This window comes from Heptranchias perlo, chromosome 10 (genome assembly GCF_035084215.1).
Source record: "Heptranchias perlo isolate sHepPer1 chromosome 10, sHepPer1.hap1, whole genome shotgun sequence".
Taxonomy (NCBI): Eukaryota; Metazoa; Chordata; class Chondrichthyes; order Hexanchiformes; family Hexanchidae; genus Heptranchias; species Heptranchias perlo.
The window spans coordinates 72,055,473-72,078,615 of NC_090334.1; the positions used below are offsets into that span (position 1 = coordinate 72,055,473).

Consider the following 23,143-nt stretch of genomic DNA (forward strand, 5'->3'; position numbering starts at 1 on the left):
TGCAGGCATTTCATTAAGTGTCAGCCTTGGCTCACTTGCAGCACTCTTGCTTCTGAGTCAGACGGCTGTAGGTTCAAGCCCCACTCCAGAGACTTGAGCACATAATCTAGGCTGACACTTCAGTGCAGTAATGAGGGAGTGTTGCACTGTCTGAGGTATTATCATCGCAGGTAAGACATTAAATCAAGGGCCTGTCTGCCAGCTCAGCTGGTAGTAAAAGATCCTACTGCACTATTCAAAGAAGAGCAGGGGAGTTTTGCTATCATAGTCAACATTTATCCCTCAACTATTCATCTCGCTTCTGTTACCTTGCGATTTACAAATTGGCTGCAATGTTTGCCTACATTACAACAGTGACTTTAAAGTACTTTGCCACCTGTGAAGCATTTTAGGATGTCATGAGGATGTGTAAGACGTTATATAAATACAAGTTCTTCTTTCTAATCTCTGCTGCGGAAATGTGACTTGGTATGGACGTCCTCTATTATCTCTTTCCTTGCAAGAAGTGCCTGATTATTTGCTCAGCACCTTCCCATAATGGTACACCTGAAATTGGGATGGGGCATGAAGGTTGCAGGTATAAAGAACCAGTATCCCAATGCTCTAATGCAGACATGGTCCCAGCTTTAAAATGACAGAACAGCAATGGGTATCACAGCTTTAAAATGCCAACCTTGCACCAGCCACACTGTCCAAAGAGGTTCAAGAAATAAAACTATACATTGTTCAGAAATAGACGTAAAGCAGCACCTGTGACGATCCTGGTTTGGATTTATTACTTTAAGAATATAAATTGTGGTGTGGAAATGGGCATTTAACTCACCAAGCCCCTTCCCTTCCATGTACCATGTATTATTCGCATTGTCATGATCTGTTTAAATTTACTGAGGGAGGTAATTAAACACATGCAAAAACTCCAAGAATCCAAAATTACAAAGGGAAAGTACTATGAAGAGGAGGGACTGAGTAGGAAGAGAAGTGTTTCCTGCCTTCTCCCTAAGGTGCCACCCAAATACCATCACCAAACAGGCAAAAGGCAAAAGATCTGGGTGAGGTGTGGGGAAAGAATGTCATCTATAAAAGAGAAATGCTGCTGTCTGGCTTGCGTTTGCAGGCTGTGCTCTCAGAAGGCCTGAGAGTGCGCCTCTGGCAGTACGTAATTGTAAATATTATTTATTTATAATTTAATTTTCACTTCAGAAATAGATTTCACAGTTTATTAGATGCCATACAGAAAGATTTGGCCAGAATCACACCAGTAATAATGCAAGCCCTTTGAATATAATGCTCTCTGACAGCATATGTATATATGGGGAAGAGAGGAAAAACATTTGAGTCTCTTATTTTATATGGTTTCTTTATTGATGAGAGCTGTAAACAGTTTGTTATATCAGACTGTTAATGTGAGAGACTGCTGCACTGAGACACTCCTGGACCATGTAATTGCTAACCTGAATGTGTTTTCTTATTAAACTTTCTCTGAGGGAGACTTCATATAGTCTTTTAAATGCTCTGAAACATCATAGCTGTTCATATTTTTAATACTAGGGTTTTTATTTCTGTTTGGGGAAAGTGACCTTTGTGCACTACTCTCTGGCTTTTAGACATTAGTGTTTTAATGACCTTTTCAGCGGGCATGCAGGTCAATGTCCTCACCTTTAATTTTATACGATGTGGAGATGCCGGTGATGGACTGGGGTGGACAAATGTAAGGAATCTTACAACACCAGGTTATAGTCCAACAATTTTATTTTAAAATCACAAGCTTTTGGAGATTATCTCCTTCGTCAGGTGAATAGTGAATCAGAGGTTCTCAAATCGCATATCTTATATTAGGCTGGGACACCATCACACCAATCAAAGGCGCCGTTGGTGTTGAGACCGGTTAGCCACGGAAAACAGTAGGTCCCAGTATGCTGAATACACAATGTGTCAAATTATACACACAGAGAGAAAGAGACCCGAAAGGCAGAGAGAGAGAGAGAGAATTTCCAGTTGTATTAAAAACAGATAACTTTTTTTTCCCTTGCTGGTGGGGTTACGTGTGGCGTAACATGAACCCAAGATCCCGGTTGAGGCCGTCCTCATGGGTGCGGAACTTGGCTATCAATTTCTGCTCGACGATTTTGCGTTGTCGTGTGTCTCGAAGGCCGCCTTGGATAACGCTTACCTGAAGATCGGTGGCTGAATGTCCTTGACTGCTAAAGTGTTCCCCGACTGGGAGGGAACCCTCCTGTCTGGCGATTGTTGCGCGGTGTCCGTTCATCCGTTGTCGCAGCGTCTGCATGGTCTCGCCAATGTACCATGCTCCGGGGCATCCTTTCCTGCAACGTATGAGGTAGACAACGTTGGCCGAGTCACAGGAGTATGAACCATGTACCTGGTGGGTGGTGTCCTCTCGTGTGATGGTGGTATCTGTGTCGATGATCTGGCATGTCTTGCTGAGGTTGCCGTGGCAGGGTTGTGTGGTGTCGTGGACTCTGTTCTCCTGAAAGCTGGGTAATTTGCTGCGAACGATGGTCTGTTTGAGGTTGGGTGGCTGTTTGAAGGCAAATAGTGGAGGCGTGGGGATGGCCTTAGCGAGGTGTTCGTCGTCATCGATGACATGGCGTAGTTTCTCCGCTCCGGGGAAGTACTGGACGACGAAGGGTACTCTGTTGGTTGCGTCCCGTGTTTGTCTTCTGAGGAGGTCTATGCGATTCTTCACTGTGGCCCGTCGGAACTGTCGATCGACAAGTCGAGCGTCATATCCAGTTCTTATGAGGGCGTCTTTCAGCGTCTGTAGGTGTCCATCGCGTTCCTCCTCGTCTGAGCAGATCCTGTGTATTCTCAGGGCCTGTCCATAGGGGATAGCCTCTTTGACGTGGTTAGGGTGGAAGCTGGAAAAGTGGAGCATCGTGAGGTTGTCCGTGGACTTGCGGTAGAGTGAGGTGCTGAGGTGACCGTCTTTGATGGAGATTCGTGTGTCCAAGAAAGAAACCGATTCTGAGGAGTCGTCCATGGTGAGTTTGATGGTGGGATGGAACTTGTTGATGTTATCGTGTAGTCTCTTCAGTGATTCTTCGCCGTGGGTCCATAGGAAGAAAATGTCGTCGATGTATCTGGTGTATAGCGTTGGTTGGAGGTCCTGTGCAGTGCAGAAGTCGTGCTCGAACTTGTGCATGAAAATGTTGGCATATGGGGGTGCAAAATTGGTCCCCATGGCTGTTCCGTGTGTTTGGGTAAAGAACTGGTTATCGAAGGTGAAGACATTGTGATCCAGGATGAAGCGGATGAGTTTTAGGGTGGCGTCTGGAGATTCAGATTACGCTGAGAGACTTTGCCGTCGTACCTCTCGCACACTCCGCAACCGTCTCGTACACCAACTCTACAGCAGACGCCGCAACCTCGAAACCAAGATAGAGTCCATACTCTCAACCTGTACTCAGGACACAGCAGACCAGCTATGAGACACCGCCAAACAGACGAGGCAACGGAACTACGCTGGCGACATGAAAACCAAGAGCAGGAAGCTTGAGAAACTCTGCATCACCACCAGCATCAACCAAGCCTCCCCCGGTACCACGGTTGCAACCACAGGGAAGTCTATCGTCAATTTGTCCGACCACACCCATCAACCAGACGAAATCAAAGTTCTCAGCCGAGGGCTCAATTTCTGCCCCACCACCAAAATGGACCCCATCGGTCTCGCGGCGGACACAGAGGAATTCATCAGAAGAATAAGACTCTGGGAATTCTTCCACAAATCCCAAGATTTCAGCAGCGAACCCAATGAGACAATCAATGATCCGGAACAGCAGACAGAGGGATCCGCGGTACAGCAACCGAAGAAAGTCAAACTGGACTCCTCCGGAGGGTCGCTGCCCTAAGCTTGACATGTATGCTCAAGCTGTCGGGAGATGCGTCAATGCCAGATTCATCAGCCGCACTCACAAGACAGTCCAGAATGTCACCCGAGCACAACGCAACGCCATCAACGCTCTCAAGACCAACCGCAACACCGTCATCAAACCAGTGGACAAAGGAGGAGCCATTGTCATACAGTACAGAACAGACTATTGCAAAGAAGCATACCGACAACTGGACAACCAGGAACACTACAGACGGTTACCCGCAGATCCGACCAAAGAACACACCCACCAGCTCAACAAACTGATCAAGACCTTCGACCCAGACCTTCAAAGCATCCTACGTGCTCTCATCCCACGTACTCCCGGCGTGGGAGACTTCTACTGCCTCCCAAAGATACACAAAGCCAACACACCCGGACGTCCTATCTTATCAGGCAACGGAACCCTGTGTGAGAACCTCTCTGGATACATCGAGGACATCCTGAAACTCATCGTACAGGGAACCCCCAGCTTCTGTCGCGACACTACAGACTTCCTACAAAAACTCAGCACCCACGGACCAGTTGAACCAGGAACACTTCTCACCACGATGGACGTCTCGGCACTCTACACCAGTATCCCCCAAGATGACGGCATCGCTGCAACAGCCTCAGTACTCAACACCAACAACAGCCAATCTCCAGACGCCATCCTACAACTCATCCGCTTCATCCTGGATCACAATGTCTTCACCTTTGACAACCAGTTCTTTACCCAAACACACGGAACAGCCATGGGGACCAAATTCGCACCCCAATACGCCAACATTTTCATGCACAAGTTCGAGCACGACTTCTTCACTGCACAGGACCTCCAACCAACACTATACACCAGATACATCGACGACATTTTCTTCCTATGGACCCACGGCGAAGAATCACTGAAGAGACTACACGATAACATCAACAAGTTCCATCCCACCATCAAACTCACCATGGACTACTCCTCAGAATTGGTTTCTTTCTTGGACACACAAATCTCCATCAAAGACGGGCACCTCAGCACCTCACTCTACCGCAAGCCCACGGACAACCTCACGATGCTCCACTTTTCCAGCTTCCACCCTAACCACGTCAAAGAGGCCATCCCCTATGGACAGGCCCTGCGAATACACAGGATCTGCTCAGACGAGGAGGAACGCGATGGACACCTACAGACGCTGAAAGACGCCCTCGTAAGAACTGGATATGACGCTCGACTTGTCGATCGACAGTTCCGACGGGCCACAGCGAAGAATCGCATAGACCTCCTCAGAAGACAAACACGGGACGCAACCAACAGAGTACCCTTCGTCGTCCAGTACTTCCCCGGAGCGGAGAAACTACGCCATGTTCTCCGCAGCCTTCGACATGTCATCGATGACGACGAACACCTCGCTATGGCCATCCCCACGCCTCCACTACTCGCCTTCAAACAGCCACCCAACCTCAAACAGACCATCGTTCGCAGCAAATTACCCAGCTTTCAGGAGAACAGAGTCCACGACACCACACAACCCTGCCACGGCAACCTCTGCAAGACATGCCAGATCATCGACACAGATACCACCATCACACGAGAGGACACCACCCACCAGTTACATGGTTCATACTCCTGTGACTCGGCCAACGTTGTCTACCTCATACGTTGCAGGAAAGGATGCCCCGGAGCATGGTACATTGGCGAGACCATGCAGACACTGCGACAACGGATGAACGGACACCGCGCAACAATCGCCAGACAGGAGGGTTCCCTCCCAGTTGGGGAACACTTTAGCAGTCAAGGACATTCAGCCACCGATCTTCGGGTAAGCGTTCTCCAAGGCGGCCTTCGAGACACACGACAACGCAAAATCGTCGAGCAGAAATTGATAGCCAAGTTCCGCACCCATGAGGACAGCCTCAATCGGGATCTTGGGTTCATGTCACGCTACACGTAACCCCACCAGCAAGGAAAAAAAAGTTATCTGTTTTTAATACAACTGGAAATTCTCTCTCTCTCTGCCTTTCGGGTCTCTTTCTCTCTGTCTGTATAATTTGACACATTGTGTATTCAGCATACTGGGACCTACTGGTTTCCGTGGCTAACCTGTCTCAACATCAACGACACCTTTGATTGATGTGATGGTGTCCCAGCCTAATATAAGATATGCGATTTGAGAACCTCTCATTCACTACTCACCTGACGAAGGAAATAATCTCCGCAAGCTTGTGATTTTAAAATAAAATTGTTGGACTATAACCTGGTGTTGTAAGATTCCTTACATTTAATTTTATAGAACAGGCAGCCTCAACGTGGTGACATACATATGGAGCCACATTTCTGTAGGTCTACACTTCCATTCATGACAAACCTCTTGATCTTTGATATAATGACAATTCAAGTCTGTACTACAGAAAACCCTATGACATGGTGTACCTAGACTTCCAAAAGGCTTTTAATAAAGTTCCACGTGAAAGGCTATTAATTAACAAGGCTGTGGAGATTCAGGGTAAATTTTGGGAATGGTAAGAAAATGGTTGACGGGTAGGAAACAATGAATTCCCATTAGATGAGTTATGTCAGAGTGGGGGTACTAAATGGGGTGACTTAGGGCTCGGTGTTAGGACCACCACTATTTCTAATTTACATCAATGACCTGGATTCAGATAATCAATGCAAAATGGTAAAATTTGCAGATGATGCCAAACTTAGAAGGGTAGTGGAATTGGATAAGGCAGGTAAGAAATTGCAGAATAAGTTGGACAAGGTATGTAAATTGGCAGAACAGTGGCAGACAAAATTTAATGCAAACAAGTGTGAAGTGCTGAACATAAGAAGGAAAAATAGATGACATTCATACTCCATGAATGGTGCTGAAATAGCTGAGGAAGAAGATGAGAAAGACTTGGGAGTCTTGGTAGTCTCAATGATAAACCATCAGGCACTTCAATCTCTATATCTGTCCTGTAGGCTTTCCTCTTGTTCTATTTAAGATTTCTGCAAAGCAAAAGGCTTTCCTGTAATCTGACTTTGTTTTATTTGTGGCCAAAATTTTGTTGATACTGTTGAAGTATAGGGATAAATTTTACGACTAGTGCACATTGGGAATCGGTTCGTGAGAGCAGCATGCCTCATTTGTGACCTGCAAAAATTTTATCCATTACAACTGATAGACACACAATCACCTGGGCTGTAAATCAGACGTACTGACCTTTTTGCTCAAATTCCCACTATGCACTCCATTTGCCTGAAGCCCCATTCGGATAATGCTAAATTGTACAATGTATATATTTGTCCACTATTCCATAAGAAATGTATTTGGAGAGTTTGTAAGTAATGCCTGGAACTGGGAAAGATTAAGTCACCTTAACATGGAGTTGGTGGTGGGGTGGGTGGGGTGGGTGTGGGGGAGGATATATTTCTTTAGTAGCTATCAAAACTCCTTTGCATGGCTGAAACTATTCTATAACTCTGTGGAACAGTTCCATGGATCATGGATACGTCCCTAGCATCATATTGACTTACTTTCCTTAAATGTAAAATTGAGTTCTCTTATTAAGTCACTTTTGAATCAGCTATGGGAAGACATGCAAGAGCAACCTAGGTCTACACACCTTCCAATTTTCCTCAATTCCTGTTTCTAATGCACCTCACACAGACTTGCCTTTCTGTAAGTAGCCTGGGTTATATTGAGACTTCACCATGTACGAAACTGAATCCTAACACTCTGTGGTGCAATGCATTATCACATTATGTAAGGAGTCTTACAACATCAGGTTATAGTCCAACAGCTTTATTTGAAATCACAAGCCTCCGAAAGCTTGTGATTTCAAATAAAGCTGTTGGACTATAACCTGGTGTTGTAAGACTCCTTACATTTGTCCAGCCCAGTCCATCACCAGCATCTCCACATCATTATCACATTATGTCAGTGAGCCGCTTCTATGTAGATGAATATTAATTTGTCAACTCATTAATCATATAATTCGCTTCTCATCAAAGTTACTAACAGCCTTCCTACTGATATTTGGGGCTCGATGTTACCAGGGCTGCGGGTTCGCGGCGGGGGGGCTATTGGGCTCGTGGGTAACGCGCTCGGTGAAATCAGTCTGCCCCCCGCGCGATCGCAGCGTAATTGGATCCACTTACCTTGTCTTCCGGGTTCCCCACTGCTGATCTGCGCGTCGGGCGGACTGCGCATGTGCAGTAAGATCTGTCAGCTGGAGGAGCTCTATTTAAAGGGGCAGTCCTCCACTGACAGATGCTGCAACAAATAGCAAAAATTACAGCATGGAGCAGCCCAGGGGGAAGGCTGCTCCCAGTTTAATGATGCCTCACTCCAGGTATCATTAAATGGGGTGAGGAGGAGGGGGAGGACAGAGATCTTCCCCCCGGCGGGCGGGAGGAAGCAGCCTGGCTCGAGGTGGCAGAGGAGGTCACCTGCACCACCAACATATCGCGCACCTGCAGACAGTGCAGGAGGCGCTTCAATCACCTAAGTAGGTCAGCCAAAGTGAGTACACTTACTCATTCCCCTACATTCCATCTGCCACATCACCACCCCCACCCTGCATCTCCTTCTGCACTGCCAACACTACTCTGTCACATCACCCCTCACACCCACTCAAAGCTCATCCTCATCTTACCTGCACTTACTCACCTCGCCAGTACTCATCCCGCCACTACCACTCAACCTAATCCTCATACAATCTCATGGCTCTATCTCATACTCACCCTCTCATGCATCTCTTTCACAGTCAGCCTCACTCAACCTGCCACTTCCTGTGCTGCAGCCACAGGGCATGCATCACATATGTGCAGTAGGAAGCGTAAGGCAAACGTGTCGTGAGCATGAAGGGGATGCACAAGGGTGTTTGAGGGTTTGTAATGGTTTTTACTTATATTGAATTTCTGACGAACTAACATTACATATTATATTGGCACCACTACTGCCACGTCTTTGCGAATCTTGTCTGGTTTGTGCAATAATGCCCTTTCCTGAGGATCACAATGAAGACCCACAACTGATGACACCCATTGTGTCACTACAGAGTGGGTGTAGGTGTATTTGCAGGGCTCTTTTGTGCAGATGACTGAGAGACGTCGGCGATGTCCCCAGTGGCACCCTGGAAGGATGCGGAGGAGAAGTTGTTGAGGGCAGTAGTGACTTTGACAGTGACAGGTAAGAAGATGGTGCTCGGGCCAACCGGGAGCAGCTCGGCATGAAGGAGGCTGCAGATGTCCACGACTACATGTCGAGTGACTCTGAGCCTCTGTGTACACTGCTGCTCAGAGAGGTCCAGGAAGCTGAGCCTCGATCTGTGGACCCTGTGGCGAGGGTAGTGCCCTCTGCGACACATCTCTCTCTGCGGTTGCCCTCCCTTCTGCTGTGCAGGTGGATGTGTCACAGCACTCTGTTGTGGAGCTCCACGTGTCAGAGGCTGGTGATGCTGTTCGCCCTCCGAGGAGGTCATGACTGCAGCTACAGCGGCCCCCATCCGAAAGATGTACATCTGAGGGGATCCGCAAGGTAGGTACATGTCTCTGGACCCCGGGGTAAGTGTGCAAGTTGGTGAATTTTCTTGTCAGGAGGAGGAGGGTGGTGGAGGCCAAACTTTGTCCCAAGTGACAGAGTGGCCTCCTAGAATGAGTGAGGGTCTCCCCCCACCACCTGTCAAATGGACCTTTGCAGCTGCCACAGGCTGACAGCTGCAACACGTCCATTTCAACTGAGAGTGTTTTCCCCAGTATGGGAAACAGTCCCAGTTGTTTCTAAAATCCCACCCCTCCTCACATAATCCCTTAATCAGGTCTGTTAATGACCTGAAATAGCTAGATAAATATTGTCAAGTGGCACCCCGCTGGCTTTAATTGCCTGCGGGAGTCCCACATGCGGGGGCTGCGCACGCGCGTCTGTGCGGAACCCGGAAGTGGGCGGGTTGGAGCCGGGCTCCGGACCCGCTCCAGGATTCCATGATTTTCAGAGCCCTCCCCGCCAGGAACGCACCCGATAACGGGTGCTAAAATGAAGCCCTTGACCTCATTCTTCCAGTATAGAAACCTACCATCTTTCCATTACAGCTTTTTAATGTTCACTTGGACAGGACCTCCGTTTAATTGGTGAGACCGCACCTGGAATACTGCATACAGTTTTGGTGTCCATACTTAAGAAAAGATATTCTTGCTCTCGAGGCAGTACAAAGAAGGTTCACTCGGTTAATCCCGGGGATGAGGGGGCGGACATATGAGGAGAGGTTGAGTAGATTGGGACTCTACTCATTGGAGTTCAGAAGAATGAGAGGCGATCTTATTGAAACATATAAGATTGTGAAGGGGCTTGATCGGGTGGATGCAGTAAGGATGTTCCCAAGGATGGGTGAAACTAGAACTAGGGGGCATAATCTTAGAATAAGGGGCTGCTCTTTCAAAACTGAGATGAGGAGAAACTTCTTCACTCAGAGGGTAGAAGGTCTGTGGAATTTGCTGCCCCAGGAAGCTGTGGAAGCTACATCATTAAATACATTTAAAACAGAAATAGACAGTTTCCTAGAAGTAAAAGGAATTAGGGGTTACGGGGAGCGGGCAGGAAATTGGACATGAATTTAGATTTGAGGTTAGGATCAGATCAGCCATGATCTTATTGAATGGCGGAGCAGGCTCGAGGGGCCGATTGGCCTACTCCTGCTCCTATTTCTTATGTTCTTATGTTCTTAATGTTCCCTATTTGGGTGGGCATTTTCAATAGCCACTACTACTACTTAGAGTGGAAAACCCTGCAAGTGGCAGCGTCAGGTGGGGAACCAGCAGAAAGGCTCAACCACCTGATTTTCCATCCCCTCATGCCCTAGATCCTCCTGAAATTAGGTCAAATGGGAACAGAAGATCCTGATTAAGGTATCATTGACTAAACCCATGTAGCAATTCAAGCATCATGGAATATCCCATAACAATGAATTTCTAAATGGCCTGTTACCACTACCAAAGAATTATGCATGTGAATGTATGGTTTCCAGGGTAAGCCCATATCTCAAGGGAATCACAGGCTCCCCACCTATTCCAGGGTGAGGGTGGGTTCAAAGGTTGGCTGCTCAGAAATAAGAATTACCTCCTTAAAATGTGGTTTGTGACACTGCTGCACAACCCCTGTACGCCCAAACAGTGAAGCAGGTCATTCTTATTTTGTGCCTGTTTGTGGAGGACAAGTAGTAACAAGCCATGAAGAGGATGATGAGAAGTTGAGCCAAGGAAGTGAACCAAGCTAACACTGAGCCAAGAGAGGTTGGGAGGTGCATTTTATACCAAGGTTCCTTTCCAGTGACAGCACAAATTAAGATGTGAGTAGCCCTCGCAATCCATCATATCACTGAAGTGGAATTTGATGCTGAGGGTAGGATGAAGATAAGATGCTGAGGATGGGATTGCAGTAAAATGTCTCATCATGGACTGCAAAAACATATGGTAAGAATTGTACTTTATAACAATTAGGTTATTGGCAATATAGATAGAAGCATTTTCACCTTTTAATCACTATTCTTCCCTTTTGAAAATATTCCAGCCAAAGGCATGAGTGCTCCTTGTTGATTTTTTTAAAACTCCCTGGTGTTTGTGGGAAGACTTCTTTCTGTCCAGTAGATGGCAGTCAACTCTAAGTTTACTTCTGTGCAGACTACAATACACAGAATTGTTATCTGTAAAGGAGAAATTCATTTCCGTAAAAATGAGTGTATTATTCCACTCTAGTTTATCACCTCTAATCTAGCACGATGTAAAGGACATCAAGGTCACAAAGATAAGTACGGATGAGGGAGGCCATTTGGCCCATCTCACCTCCCTCGATAGAAACTGAAGGTCAATTACAGCATCCAACTCACTCTTAAAAGATTCCAGAGTTTTTGCCTTCTGGAAGTTACTAATCACTCTTTGTGTGAAGATGCACTTCATGTTGTTAGATGTGACAATGAAAGGATGTGTAGAGCAACCACATAACGACAAAATTATGACTATTTCAATTGGATCAATAGGGGTGGCACTGGGTTGCCCCATGTCACCAGACAGAAAACATCACCTCGAGTGCCCCCTTTAGGAGGGCACCACTAATATAATAGTCTGACACAAGGCCCAGTTAAACTGAAAGAAGCTTAAAATGAAACTAATCAGGATATTGTTGTGGAAATCTGATTGGCCCATTTGGGGTCTGTGAATTGTTCACATGTATTAATAGAAGGAATGTGGTGTTCTGACTGATTGTTAGTTACGATGTGAAAAATGTTGGTGTAAACAGAGGAGCTACCTTGGATTTGCCGTGTAGATCTGGACAGTGATTCAGTGGCTGAGCCCTGAACATTTCGAAGGTTTCATTATTTGCGTGGTATACTTACACAGCTTTCAAGTGTTTAAAAAAACTTTTTATTGGGATGATTGTTTCACACTTTCATTCCTCTCAATAGCAGAGTGAATTGACTTGGTTTCACACTATTCCTGTGGCGCAACTTCAGAGTTAAAACTAGTCCATTAAGAAAAGCCTCACTGTTTTACAAGTTGCAGTCATTGCATAGAATAGTCATAAAATACTCCATCTTACTTTTGCAAGAAGTGGAGGCAGCTGGAAAAATAGTAACATAGAATGCCAGTAAAAAATGAATGGAAACAATTCAAAATTATGAATGTAAGTTGTGTATATATTTAAAATGGATGCACATTCAGCAAGTGTCTTCAAAATCTAGCAACTTTCTGATTGTATCACTCCCATTCTACGATTGGCATCAGAACCACTCCCGAGTGCTGGAGTTCTGTAATACATTCCCAGGTAGGGCTTGTTCTCCAATGTGCAGAGAACAAACTGTGGAATCAATGGTACAAGTTGTAAATTACTATTGGAAGGAATCGGTTTGATGGATCAATTGGCTTTTCTTATGATTTGCTAACACTATTATGAGCAAGAAGCTTATCTAAATGTAGTGTCACAATGGAACCAATGTGGCTGGCTATGCTTTCCATCGGTTTATATAGTTTTATGGGAATGCATGATTATTTAGCTCCAAATGTTACTGTAGAGTTGTGGAAAGCAGAATGGAGATAGTGACAGTACTTTATGATCAGCATTTTGCTATTTATTCTGTGAATGGTGACTAGTAGTTGATTGTTTCTGGTTTAGTAGGTGTCACTTTCTATACTTGGCCGAATGTGCTGTTTGTGTCTATGCTCTGTACATTACTTTGTGTTGATGACTGGGTCGTGTAGGTGGGATATTATAATTGAATCTCTATGTAAAGTATTTGCAAGTGGTGGTTTGTCAGTCCCTCTTAAGCTGGGAGTTTTGTATGCTGTATGTTCAGTAGTTAATAGCCATTTGTTGTGACTTGTTTCTTTGGTTGGTAACGTTCATGTTTACAACCACGTAGAATCAAATCAGAGAATTTTATACCACAAAGAATCATAGAATTTTACGCTTGAGGCTTTTTGCGACTGATGGGCATTGTAGGGAATAGCATGTTTAATAGACACACACAATAGCATTACCACTTAGTTTTATAAGTTTCCCTTTTGTTCTGTTTAAATCGGACTTTATGTTTCAATTATTTTATTCTCTTGCCTCTTGCACATCCCTGATTTTCATTGCTCCACCATTGGTGGCCGTGCCTTCAGCTGCCTAGTCCCAAAGCTCTGGAATTCCCTCCCCAAACCTCTCTACCTCTCTCCTCCTTTAAGACGCTCCTTAAAACCTACCTCTTTGACCAAGCTTTTATTTACCTGTCCTAATATTTCCTTATGTGGCAGGGTGTCAAATTTTGTTTGATAACGCGCCTGTGAAGCACCTTGGAACGTTTTACTATATTAAAGGTGCTATATAAATGCAAGTTGTTGTTGTTGTTCCTCCTTAAAACAAAGGGGCAGGTGCAAATTTGTTTCTCTGTTAATGACACTGGGACAACCAGTATTATCTTTATGGATCAATTAAAATGAAGCAACTGAAGTTCCTCCTTCTCTGCAAACTCCACAGTTAAATAACAAGGTGAATTACATCATCAGACAAGGTTAAATCTCAAAAGGTCAGCACAGATGGAATCTATTCGGCCCATCGCGCCTATGCTGGCTCTCTGAAAGAGCTAGCCACTTAGTCCTATCCCCCTGCCCTGTTCCTATAACTTTATATTTTTTTCTTTTTCAAATATTTATCCACTTCCCTTTTATGAGGTATTACGGATCCTCTTCCACCACTGTTTCTGGTTGGCCATTCAATGTTCTAACAACTCTCTCTGTAAAACTAAAAATTCTCCTTACCTCTACACTTGATGATGACCTTAAATTTATGCCCTCTAATTACTAACTTAAGGACCAGTGGAAATAATCTTCCCTATTTACCTTATATATAAACCCCTTAGAATTTTGAACAGTTCTGTCAGATCTTCTCTTAACCTTATCTGCTCCAATGAAAAGAGCCCTTGTTTTTTCACAGTGTATTTATAACTAAAGCCTCCTATTCGTGGTATCATCTTCATGAATTATCTCCATGGCTTTGACATCCTAAAATATGGCGCCCACAACTGGATACAGTATTCTAACTGCGGCCTACCCAATAATTTGTATAGGTTAGCATTACCTCTTTGCTTTTGTACTCCATGCCTCTATTTTATAAGGTGAATAGGCGCATGGAGTACAAATGAATCTTCTGCCCATTGAAGTGCCACAAAAACTGTATTTCAGACAATCTGTTTCCAGTAAATAACTTGAAGTGGCCACCAGCTGCTCAGATTCTATAAAGAACATAAGAACATAGGAACAGGAGTAGGCCATTTAGTCCCTTGAGCCTGTTCCACCATTCAATGAGATCATGGCTGATCTGTGACCTAACTCCGTTTATCCGCCTTAGCCCCATATACCTTAATACCTTCGGTTAACAAAAATCTATCAATCTCAGATTTAAAATTAACAATTGAGCTAGCATCAACTGCTGTTTGTGGAAGAGAGTTCCAAACTTCTACCATCCTTTGCCCGTGCAAGTGTTTTCTAACTTCACTCCTCAACGTCCTGGCTCTAATTTTTAGGCTATGTCCCCTAGTTCTAGACTCCCCAACCAGTGGAAATAGTTTCTCTCTACCCTATCAGTTCCCCTCAATATTTGGATAACTTCAATCAAATCACCCCTTAATCTTCTTAATTCCAGAGAATACAACCCTAGTTTGTGTAATCTGTTCTCATAATTTAACCCTTGGAGTTCAGGTATCATTCTAGTAAATCTAAGTTGACTCCCTAGGGTGCGGTGCTCAAAACTGAACACAGTACTCCAGGTGTGGTCTAACCAGGGCTTTGTACAGCTGTAGCATAACTTCTATCCCCTTGTATTCCAGTCCTCCATATATAAAGGCCAGTATTCTATTAGCCTTTTTGATTATTTTCTGTACCTGTCCATGACATTTTAATGATCTATGTACATGGACGCCTAAGTCTCTTTGGACCTCCACTGTTTCGAGTTTGTCACCATTTAGAAAGTACTCTGATCTAACCTTTTTAGGTCCAAAGTGGATGACCTAACATTTGCCGACATTGAAATCCATTCACTTAATCTATTAATATCGCTCTTGTAATTTTATGCTTCCATCTACACTGCTTACAATGTTGCCTATCTGTTTCATTGGCAAACTTGGATATGTGGCTCTCTAACCCATTATCTAAGTCGTTAATAAGTACAGTGAATAGTTGAGGCCCCAACACAGATCCCTGTGGGACACCACTAGTAACATCCTGCCAATTTGAGTACCTGCCCATTATCCCTACTCTCTGTTTCCTGCCACTCGGCCAATTTCCTAACCAGGTCAATAGTTTGACCTCAATTCCATGAGCTTCAACTTTAGCTAATAGTCTCTTATGAGGGACTTTATTGAATGCCTTCTGGAAGTCCATATAAACAATATCCATAGATAGTCCCCTTACCACTACTTTAGTCACCTCTTCAAAAAATTCAATCAGTTTCATCAGGCATGACCTACCCTTTACAAATCCATGCTGGCTCTCTCTGATCAGCTGAAAATTTTAAAGGTGTTCAGTTACTCTATCCTTAATTATAGGCTCTAGTAATTTCCCAACAACTGGTCCATAATTCCCTGGTTTCCCCCTCTCACCTTTCTGAAATAGCAAAGTGACGTGACACAAAATATTTTTGTTTTGATTTTGATATCCCTTGCAACCCCATCCACCACCTTAAACATTCAGTCCCTCCACCACCGGCGCACCGTGGCTGCAGTGTGTACCATCTACAAGATGCACTGCAGCAACTCGCCAAGGCTTCTTCAACAGCACCTCCCAAACCCGTGACCTCTACCGCCTAGAAGGACAAGGGCAGTAGGCGCATGGGAACACCACCACCTGCACGTTCCCCTTCAAGTCACACATCACCCTGACTTGGAAATATATCGCCGTTCCTTCATCGTTGCTGGGTCAAAATCCTGGAACTCCCTACCTAACAGCAATGTGGGAGAACCTTCACCACATGGACTGCAGCGGTTCAAGAAGGCGGCTCACCGCCACCTTCTCAAGGGCAATTAGGGATGGGCAATAAATGCTGGCCTTGCCAGCGACGCCCACATCCCATGAATGAATTTTTTAAAAGTTTCTTTTTATACTCCCTTTTTGTAGCTCTTCCTATCTGTTTTGTCATCCTTTGCTATTCTTTGTATCTCTCCCAGTCACCAGAAACTGTGCTTTTTTTGCATTTGTATTGCTATTAGATAAATGTTCACACACCGTTAGGCTGTTTACTAAATCTGGCTCATTACTCATTATTAATTCTTATATGGCCTGCCCCCTTGTTGGTTCTAGGACATATTGTTGCAGAAAGCTGACCTGAAAACACTCAAGAAATTTGGTACCTTTCTGCTTATCCCAATCTGTATGAAAGTTAAACTCCCCCATTAAAACCACTCTGCCTTTGCTACACGTTGGTCTAATCTCTGCATTTACACATTCTGCCACTTCACAGCTGCTACCAGGGGGCCTATACATAACTCCTACTACAGTCTTAAATCCTTTTCTATTTCTTAATTCTACCCATAAAGTCTCCACTGCCTGCTAACTTCTTCTTATTTCCTCTCTTATCACTAAGGCTACTCCTCCCCCTCTACCAGTTTCCCGATCCTTTCTGTAGACCTTACAACCTGGTACATTCAGTTCCCAGTCCTGATCGTCTCGCAGCTATGTCTCAGTAATGGCTACCATGTCTAAGTTGAATTTATGCCTTTTGTTCCTTATACTCCGTGCATTTGTATAAAGAACGTTTATTTGGGCCACACACCCTAACCTGTCCTTCTGCTCTAATGTTTTTCTCACACGTTTCTTATTTCTCTTTCCTGATTTAATTACCTTATATATTTTAGTTTTCCCTTTACCTGTAGTGTGCCTAAAGCATAATTTCTGACTATTAATCTACTCTCCTCCTTTTCGTTTGTTTCAGAATTATTATTTACACTACATTTTCCACCTGAGCTCTTCCCTTCCCCCCCCCCCCCCCACCCATTTACTAGTTTAAAGTCCTTGTGACCGCCCTATTTATCCTTTCCGCTAGGACCCTGGTCCCAGCCCGGTTCAGGTGGAGCCTGTCTCAATGGTACAGTTCCTTCCTGTCCCAGTACTGGTGCCAGTGTCCCATGCGATGGAACCCCTCTTTCCCAAACCACTCTTTCAGCCACGTGTTCACCTCCACACTTATCTTGACACCAATTTGCATGTGGCTCGGGTAATAATCCAGAGATTATAACCCTTGAGGTCCTGTTTTTTAATTTAGGTCCTAGCTGCTAGTACTCTCTGAACAGGACTTCTTGTTCGCTCTTTCCTATGTTGTTGGTCCCAATATGGACCACAACGACTGGAGCCTCCCCCTCCCTCTCCAATATCCTTTCAAGCCGGTTCGAGGTGTCCCTCACCCTGGCACCAGGTAGACAACATACCATGTGGGTCTCTAATTAAAACACTTAACACATTTGGTACTTTTTCCTGGACTGCAAAGATTCTTAGCAGGAGGAGAGATTGGATGAATGCTGCTATGGATTGTAGGAGTGCCCTTTCATCTCACAGATCTTTGTTTGAATCTGTGCCCACAAAGTTGGCTGGTATGTGAAAGGTCACACTGGTGCTTTAGGTGGTGCTCTTCTGAGGTCATGTTAAGGCATATTGTTGCAGCACAGTAGAGGAACTTGTAAATATAAAGTAGTAGGAAAACATTTTAATCAACCAAAGAACTTTGAAATATTGCAAGAGTAACCCGTTAGAAGTAGTATGTCAGCAAGGCCATTGTCTACAGGAAGATAAGGGGAAGTAAAGTGCCAAATGGGCAAGATGCAATCACACAAGCAGCCTAGAAGTCTTCTGAGGAGAGCGAAAAACAATTCCTTATATGGAAGAAACCAGTGGGTGCAGTAAGGCATCAAAGTAAGGACAATTGGCCCAGTAGGCCATAGCATGAGAAGAAAGAACAAAAGCCACAGGTCTGTGCACTTCCCGCTTCTCGTTTCCTTTGTAACTAATGCTCTGATCTTGTGCAGATTGTACTTTGTATTTCATGATTAAAAAAACTCTACTTGTAATCCACAAACCAAATTGGTTGTCTTCCTCCGAATACTTGCAAACTTGGTTTGCACCTCACCTGGGAGTACTTGATTGGGCAGAAGACGTTTTTCTCAGCATCTGACCCATGCTATAGCTGACGAGGGTGCCAAGTGTTCCATTCCCAACACTGCCATTCATCTTGCTTTCTATGGCGGGGGGTGGGGAGAGCACAAGATTTGAATGCTTTATTGACGCCAATTTTACAATTAAAAAAATATATGGGTAGTAACTTCGTTTGGAAAGATTATCCATTTATTATTGGTGCCTTCCTTTTAGGGGGCTGCTTGAAGTAGCCCTAGTGGGGCTTCGCCTAATGCCACTACTTATTGTCCTCTGCAAACTAGCATATCCATAATCTTGTGAAGCACAAAAACATTCTGGTTGTTCCACTGAATAACTTTGTTATCCATGAGTTATTCAGCTAGTCTCAATGATAGAAATAAAAATTACAGTACAACAGCAACCAGCCTCTGCATTTTGTGGATTAATAAGATTTTCTCAATCCTTCCACATAATGAATATGTCAACGTTTAATTAAATCAGACTGAATGTGATAAACCTTTTTATAATGACTAAGCCTGGAAAGTGGAAACCGACCAAGAAGGATTTATCCTAATTATATTCACTATAGTTTTAAGGATAGTATTGTGCAATGGACAGAAATGAAATGATCTGTCAATGTAAAAGAGTTATATACACATTTGATTACTCAAAATGTCAATATAATGTGGGTCTCTATCATCGACTATTGCTGTTACACTTTTGCGTTTTTAGACGAGATATTCAGTATCCCTGACCAATCCCAAACAGCATCCTGTAAGAGGACCTCACGTCCCTTACAACTCAGGGTGAGCCTTTTCCTGTCCAATATCTGGGTGAATATAGCAAGACTCAGGGGTCGAACAAAGAATCCTTGTCATTGCACTCTGGAGATGTTGCCATGTCAATTCCTCAAATAGACTGAATATTCTTCCTCCCTAACAGACTGTGGCTCAGGTTATAAAACAACAAACAAATCTATTGAACATTAAACAGGAAAACCAACCGTATTGAGTACAGTATATGTTGAATAATTATATCTTTACTATTGTCCTAAATGTCAAAATATTAAAGACACTTCTCCTGTGCTGAACCTCAGTGTAAAATTGCTCCTTGAAAAACAATCACTACTTTCATATGTGACTATACACTACCACAGAGCCCACTAATTAGCTTTGTGCCCTTACAGCCTCAGACTGACTGACTGCAACTTCTTGTTGCAATAGAGCCAAATTTCTTTGATATTTCTCAGAACTACATTTCATTGGTGAGACTTTTACAGAATTCAAAACTGCGTTTTCCCACACAAATACAGCCACCAAACAAACGCACTGGAAACAGCACCACAGGATGCTTGTAATTGAATGGAACGGGTTGACTCCTTCCTGAGAAATCCATTGATTTGTTCCAAACACTTTGATCAACCTGTGATTGCAGGAAATTAACAATACTTGCTCAGACAGCTCTAAGAACACTACTGGATAGAATGCCATTAATAGCTGTGCACTCAAAAGTTATTAGCATATTAAACCATTTTTTTTACAGTAATAATCTTCAGATGCACGCTGGCATGCAAGGCTGGAATATGCATTCTCTGCAGCCTGCAGAAATAGCTACCAGTAACCAATTTTAACTGTGTGTGCTGTGATTAGCAAGAGTCCAATAATTAATCCATCATAGATTTTTTTTAAAAACCTTGTTTTTGGCACAGTTTGCTCATTGAATGGCATTCCCCATTAATGGTCTAAATGAAGGATGGTGAATGTCCTCAGGGATGGTGGTCGAGCCGTGTTGGTGCCCATGAAAGTTTAGTAAAGCCAACATGTAAATACTTAACAACACTGGTGACAACGGTACCATGCAAACAACTTTTCTCACTTTTGGGTCAGAATGTAAATAAAAAGCGAGCAGCATTATCTCGCGAAAATGTGAACAAACGTGTCTGCTAAGGAACTGGCTAAATGGCAACAAGAAATAGAACTGAAGTTTTTTTAGACTTGTAGTCTGCATTGCATTTCTTTCGGCTGGTTGCAATGTAAAGCCTACCAATTATGCTTTACACTTTGCATTTTTGGATATGATGACTCAAAAGTTTTTGATGTTCTCTTCAAAATAAACAATTCAGTTTATGCGTGTTTCTACATAATTCTGTGTAAATAAATATAAACTATAAAGAGGGATCAACAATATGAATCCAGAATAGGAAAGCAGAGTTTTTATGCTGGGTTATTTTTTGGATGATAATAATAGCATCAGTATTAAAAAAAATAACTTGAAATGGATGCAGTAAATGTATCAATTAAATATGTGATTAAAAACAAGATTAATATTTATAATTATGATTGATTTTTTTTAAATGCTTGATAGCCCTAGTAGATATTTTGAATCATAAAATTAATAGTTGACTTGGAAGGAAATGGAGTTGGGCAATGGTGAAGTGATCACCTTTCAAGTAGTGCCTCAATTGTAAACACTTCAGAGGAAGTGAGGTCATTGATTTATGCAAAGCATGCTGGGAGACAAAGGAATATAAAAGGTTTTTAACTTTAGAAGTTAAAATATCTGTGGAGTTTGGTATCTGAGCATTGATGCTCAGCCGAAGATTAGGTCAAGGTCCTGCAAGTAGCCTGGTGTTGGCAGGATCAGCAGGGACGATATCTACCTCAAACTAGTTAGGATTTGTGTTGTATTGTCTACAGGGTAAATTTGCCAGCAGACCCCCAAGTGTCCTTTGAGAAACTATTTGATTTGCACAATATTACTAGCATTTGGAGCAGTGTGACAATGCCTCATTTTAAATGCAGCTATTTTCAACTATCTCAAGTTGCAGTATCTGAGCAGGTGCAATTCCCGCTGTTATTACTCCTTCAGTTTTGGACAAAAATCGATTAATACCTTATAGTGCTCTTCTAAACAATAGGTTTTCAAACTGGGGTCCCTGAGGTCACCAGATTTCTGAACTTTTGAAGTGCACTTGCTGTTGTTATGTAGGGAAATGCAGCAACCAATTTACACACAGCAAGATCCCACAACAAGCAGTAAGATAAATGACCAGATAAACTATTTTAATAGTGTTGGTTGAGGGATAGATGTTGTTCAGGAAGAAATCCCCTGTTCTTCTGCAAATAGTGCTACAAGATCTTTTACATCCATCTGTGCAGGCAGACAATACCTCCAACAATACGGTATTTCCTCAGTATTGCAACAAAGTATCAGCCTAGATTATGTGCTCAAATCACAAGAGTGGGACTTGATCACACAACTGTCTAATTAAAGGGGCAAGAGTGCTATTGCTGAAGGTGGCATTTTTGAAATCACAAGCTCATCTTGAAGGGAGGGAGTCCTGGTCACAGACACACTATCTGGTGCAGCTTGTTGCAGCATATTTGCGAGAATGGCCTTTGAGCTTGGGATTGTGTCCCTCCAACAAAAACAGCCTAGTGTATAGAGTAATTGATATTCACAACCTGCTGTTACTGTCAGTAAAATTTCTGCGTTAGATTTTACACTTGGCTGTGACAACTCATATTTTCCTAAAATGGGAGAATGATCTTTGTGTCTTAAGGCAGGGAGAGGGGAGAGTTAATGTAGATCCTTCTCAGACAACTCTTTTAATTAGCTTCATTGTCTTGGCCGGCCTCTATATATCAGAGGTGCTGTACTATGTCTTACAAAGCTTTATAGTCATCTGCCACTGGCTCCACATTGGATTCTGAACAGCTTCTGTGAAATAAATTAAATTAGCATATAAATATGATTATGTAGGTGGCCAGTCTACTTTTAAAATGCCATTCTATAACTTCACTTTCACTTTTGTTCAGCTTACATTTTCCTCTTCCTCATTTCTAATATTTATTTGGGATTGTATTTTTTTCATTCAGGTGTTTGTCGGAAAGAGGCACAGACAAGATTGATAGACGAGTACAAAAGGAAATGAGGCAGAAAAGGCCAACCGAGGCGCACACAAAATAAACCCCTGCTTTCAGCAGAGCTCTTTTAAGAGCAAAATTAAATGTCACACTGCAGTCTGATTCACTCAAGCACTAGACACAATAAGTGCTGTGTTCAGTAATGACTGGGGATGATGTGGATTTTGTAATTTATTTGCCTGTATCAAGAACAAATTCTCACTGTAAAATGTACCTTCATAAATCCTGAGGATTTCAATTGAACACAAATAAGGGTCAGCATATTGTGTTAGATATTGGGTTCTTTGTGTATTTCTAAAATGGAGTATAAAGGGTCATAGGCATTGTTCTGTGGCAGTGTGTCTTGCAAGACAGTTTGTTGGGTGTGTCAGCAGAGGTATTTGCAGGATAGCCATTAGTGGCCACATTGCCATCATCAGTGTTCCAGTCAGCTGAAAGCAATGACCATTATCAGCATTAGCTCCTGGAATGAGAATCTTGTTCCCACAAACAGCAAGTTCACATTCTCTCTCATTGAATAGCGGTCAGGTTAAACACTCACATTTGGACCCTTTGTCCTGTTCTAAAATCAACGTCTTCATAGAATCATATAACACTGAAGGCGGCCATTCGGACCATTATGCCTGTGCCGGCTCTTTGAAAGAGCTATCCAATTAGTCCCAGTCCCCTGTTCTTTCCCCACAGCCCTGCTGTGTTTTTCCTTTTCAAGTATATATCCAATTCCCT

At 43.4% G+C, this 23,143-nt stretch overlaps 1 protein-coding gene across 2 annotated transcripts in view; it reads left to right on the forward strand.

The window, feature by feature from the left end:
* Positions 1 to 22,674, forward strand: part of isca2 (iron-sulfur cluster assembly 2) — a 35,613-nt gene extending 12,939 nt beyond the window's left edge. The window contains exon 4 of one of the 2 annotated variants that reach the window (XM_067992006.1): positions 22,370 to 22,674. In XM_067992006.1, the coding sequence (XP_067848107.1) occupies positions 22,370 to 22,460 (91 nt within the window). In that variant the 3' untranslated portion in view covers positions 22,461 to 22,674. The remainder of the gene's footprint in view (positions 1 to 22,369) is intronic. The other variant, XM_067992004.1, reaches the window with a different exon arrangement.
* The last annotated feature ends 469 nt before the right edge of the window (positions 22,675 to 23,143 follow it).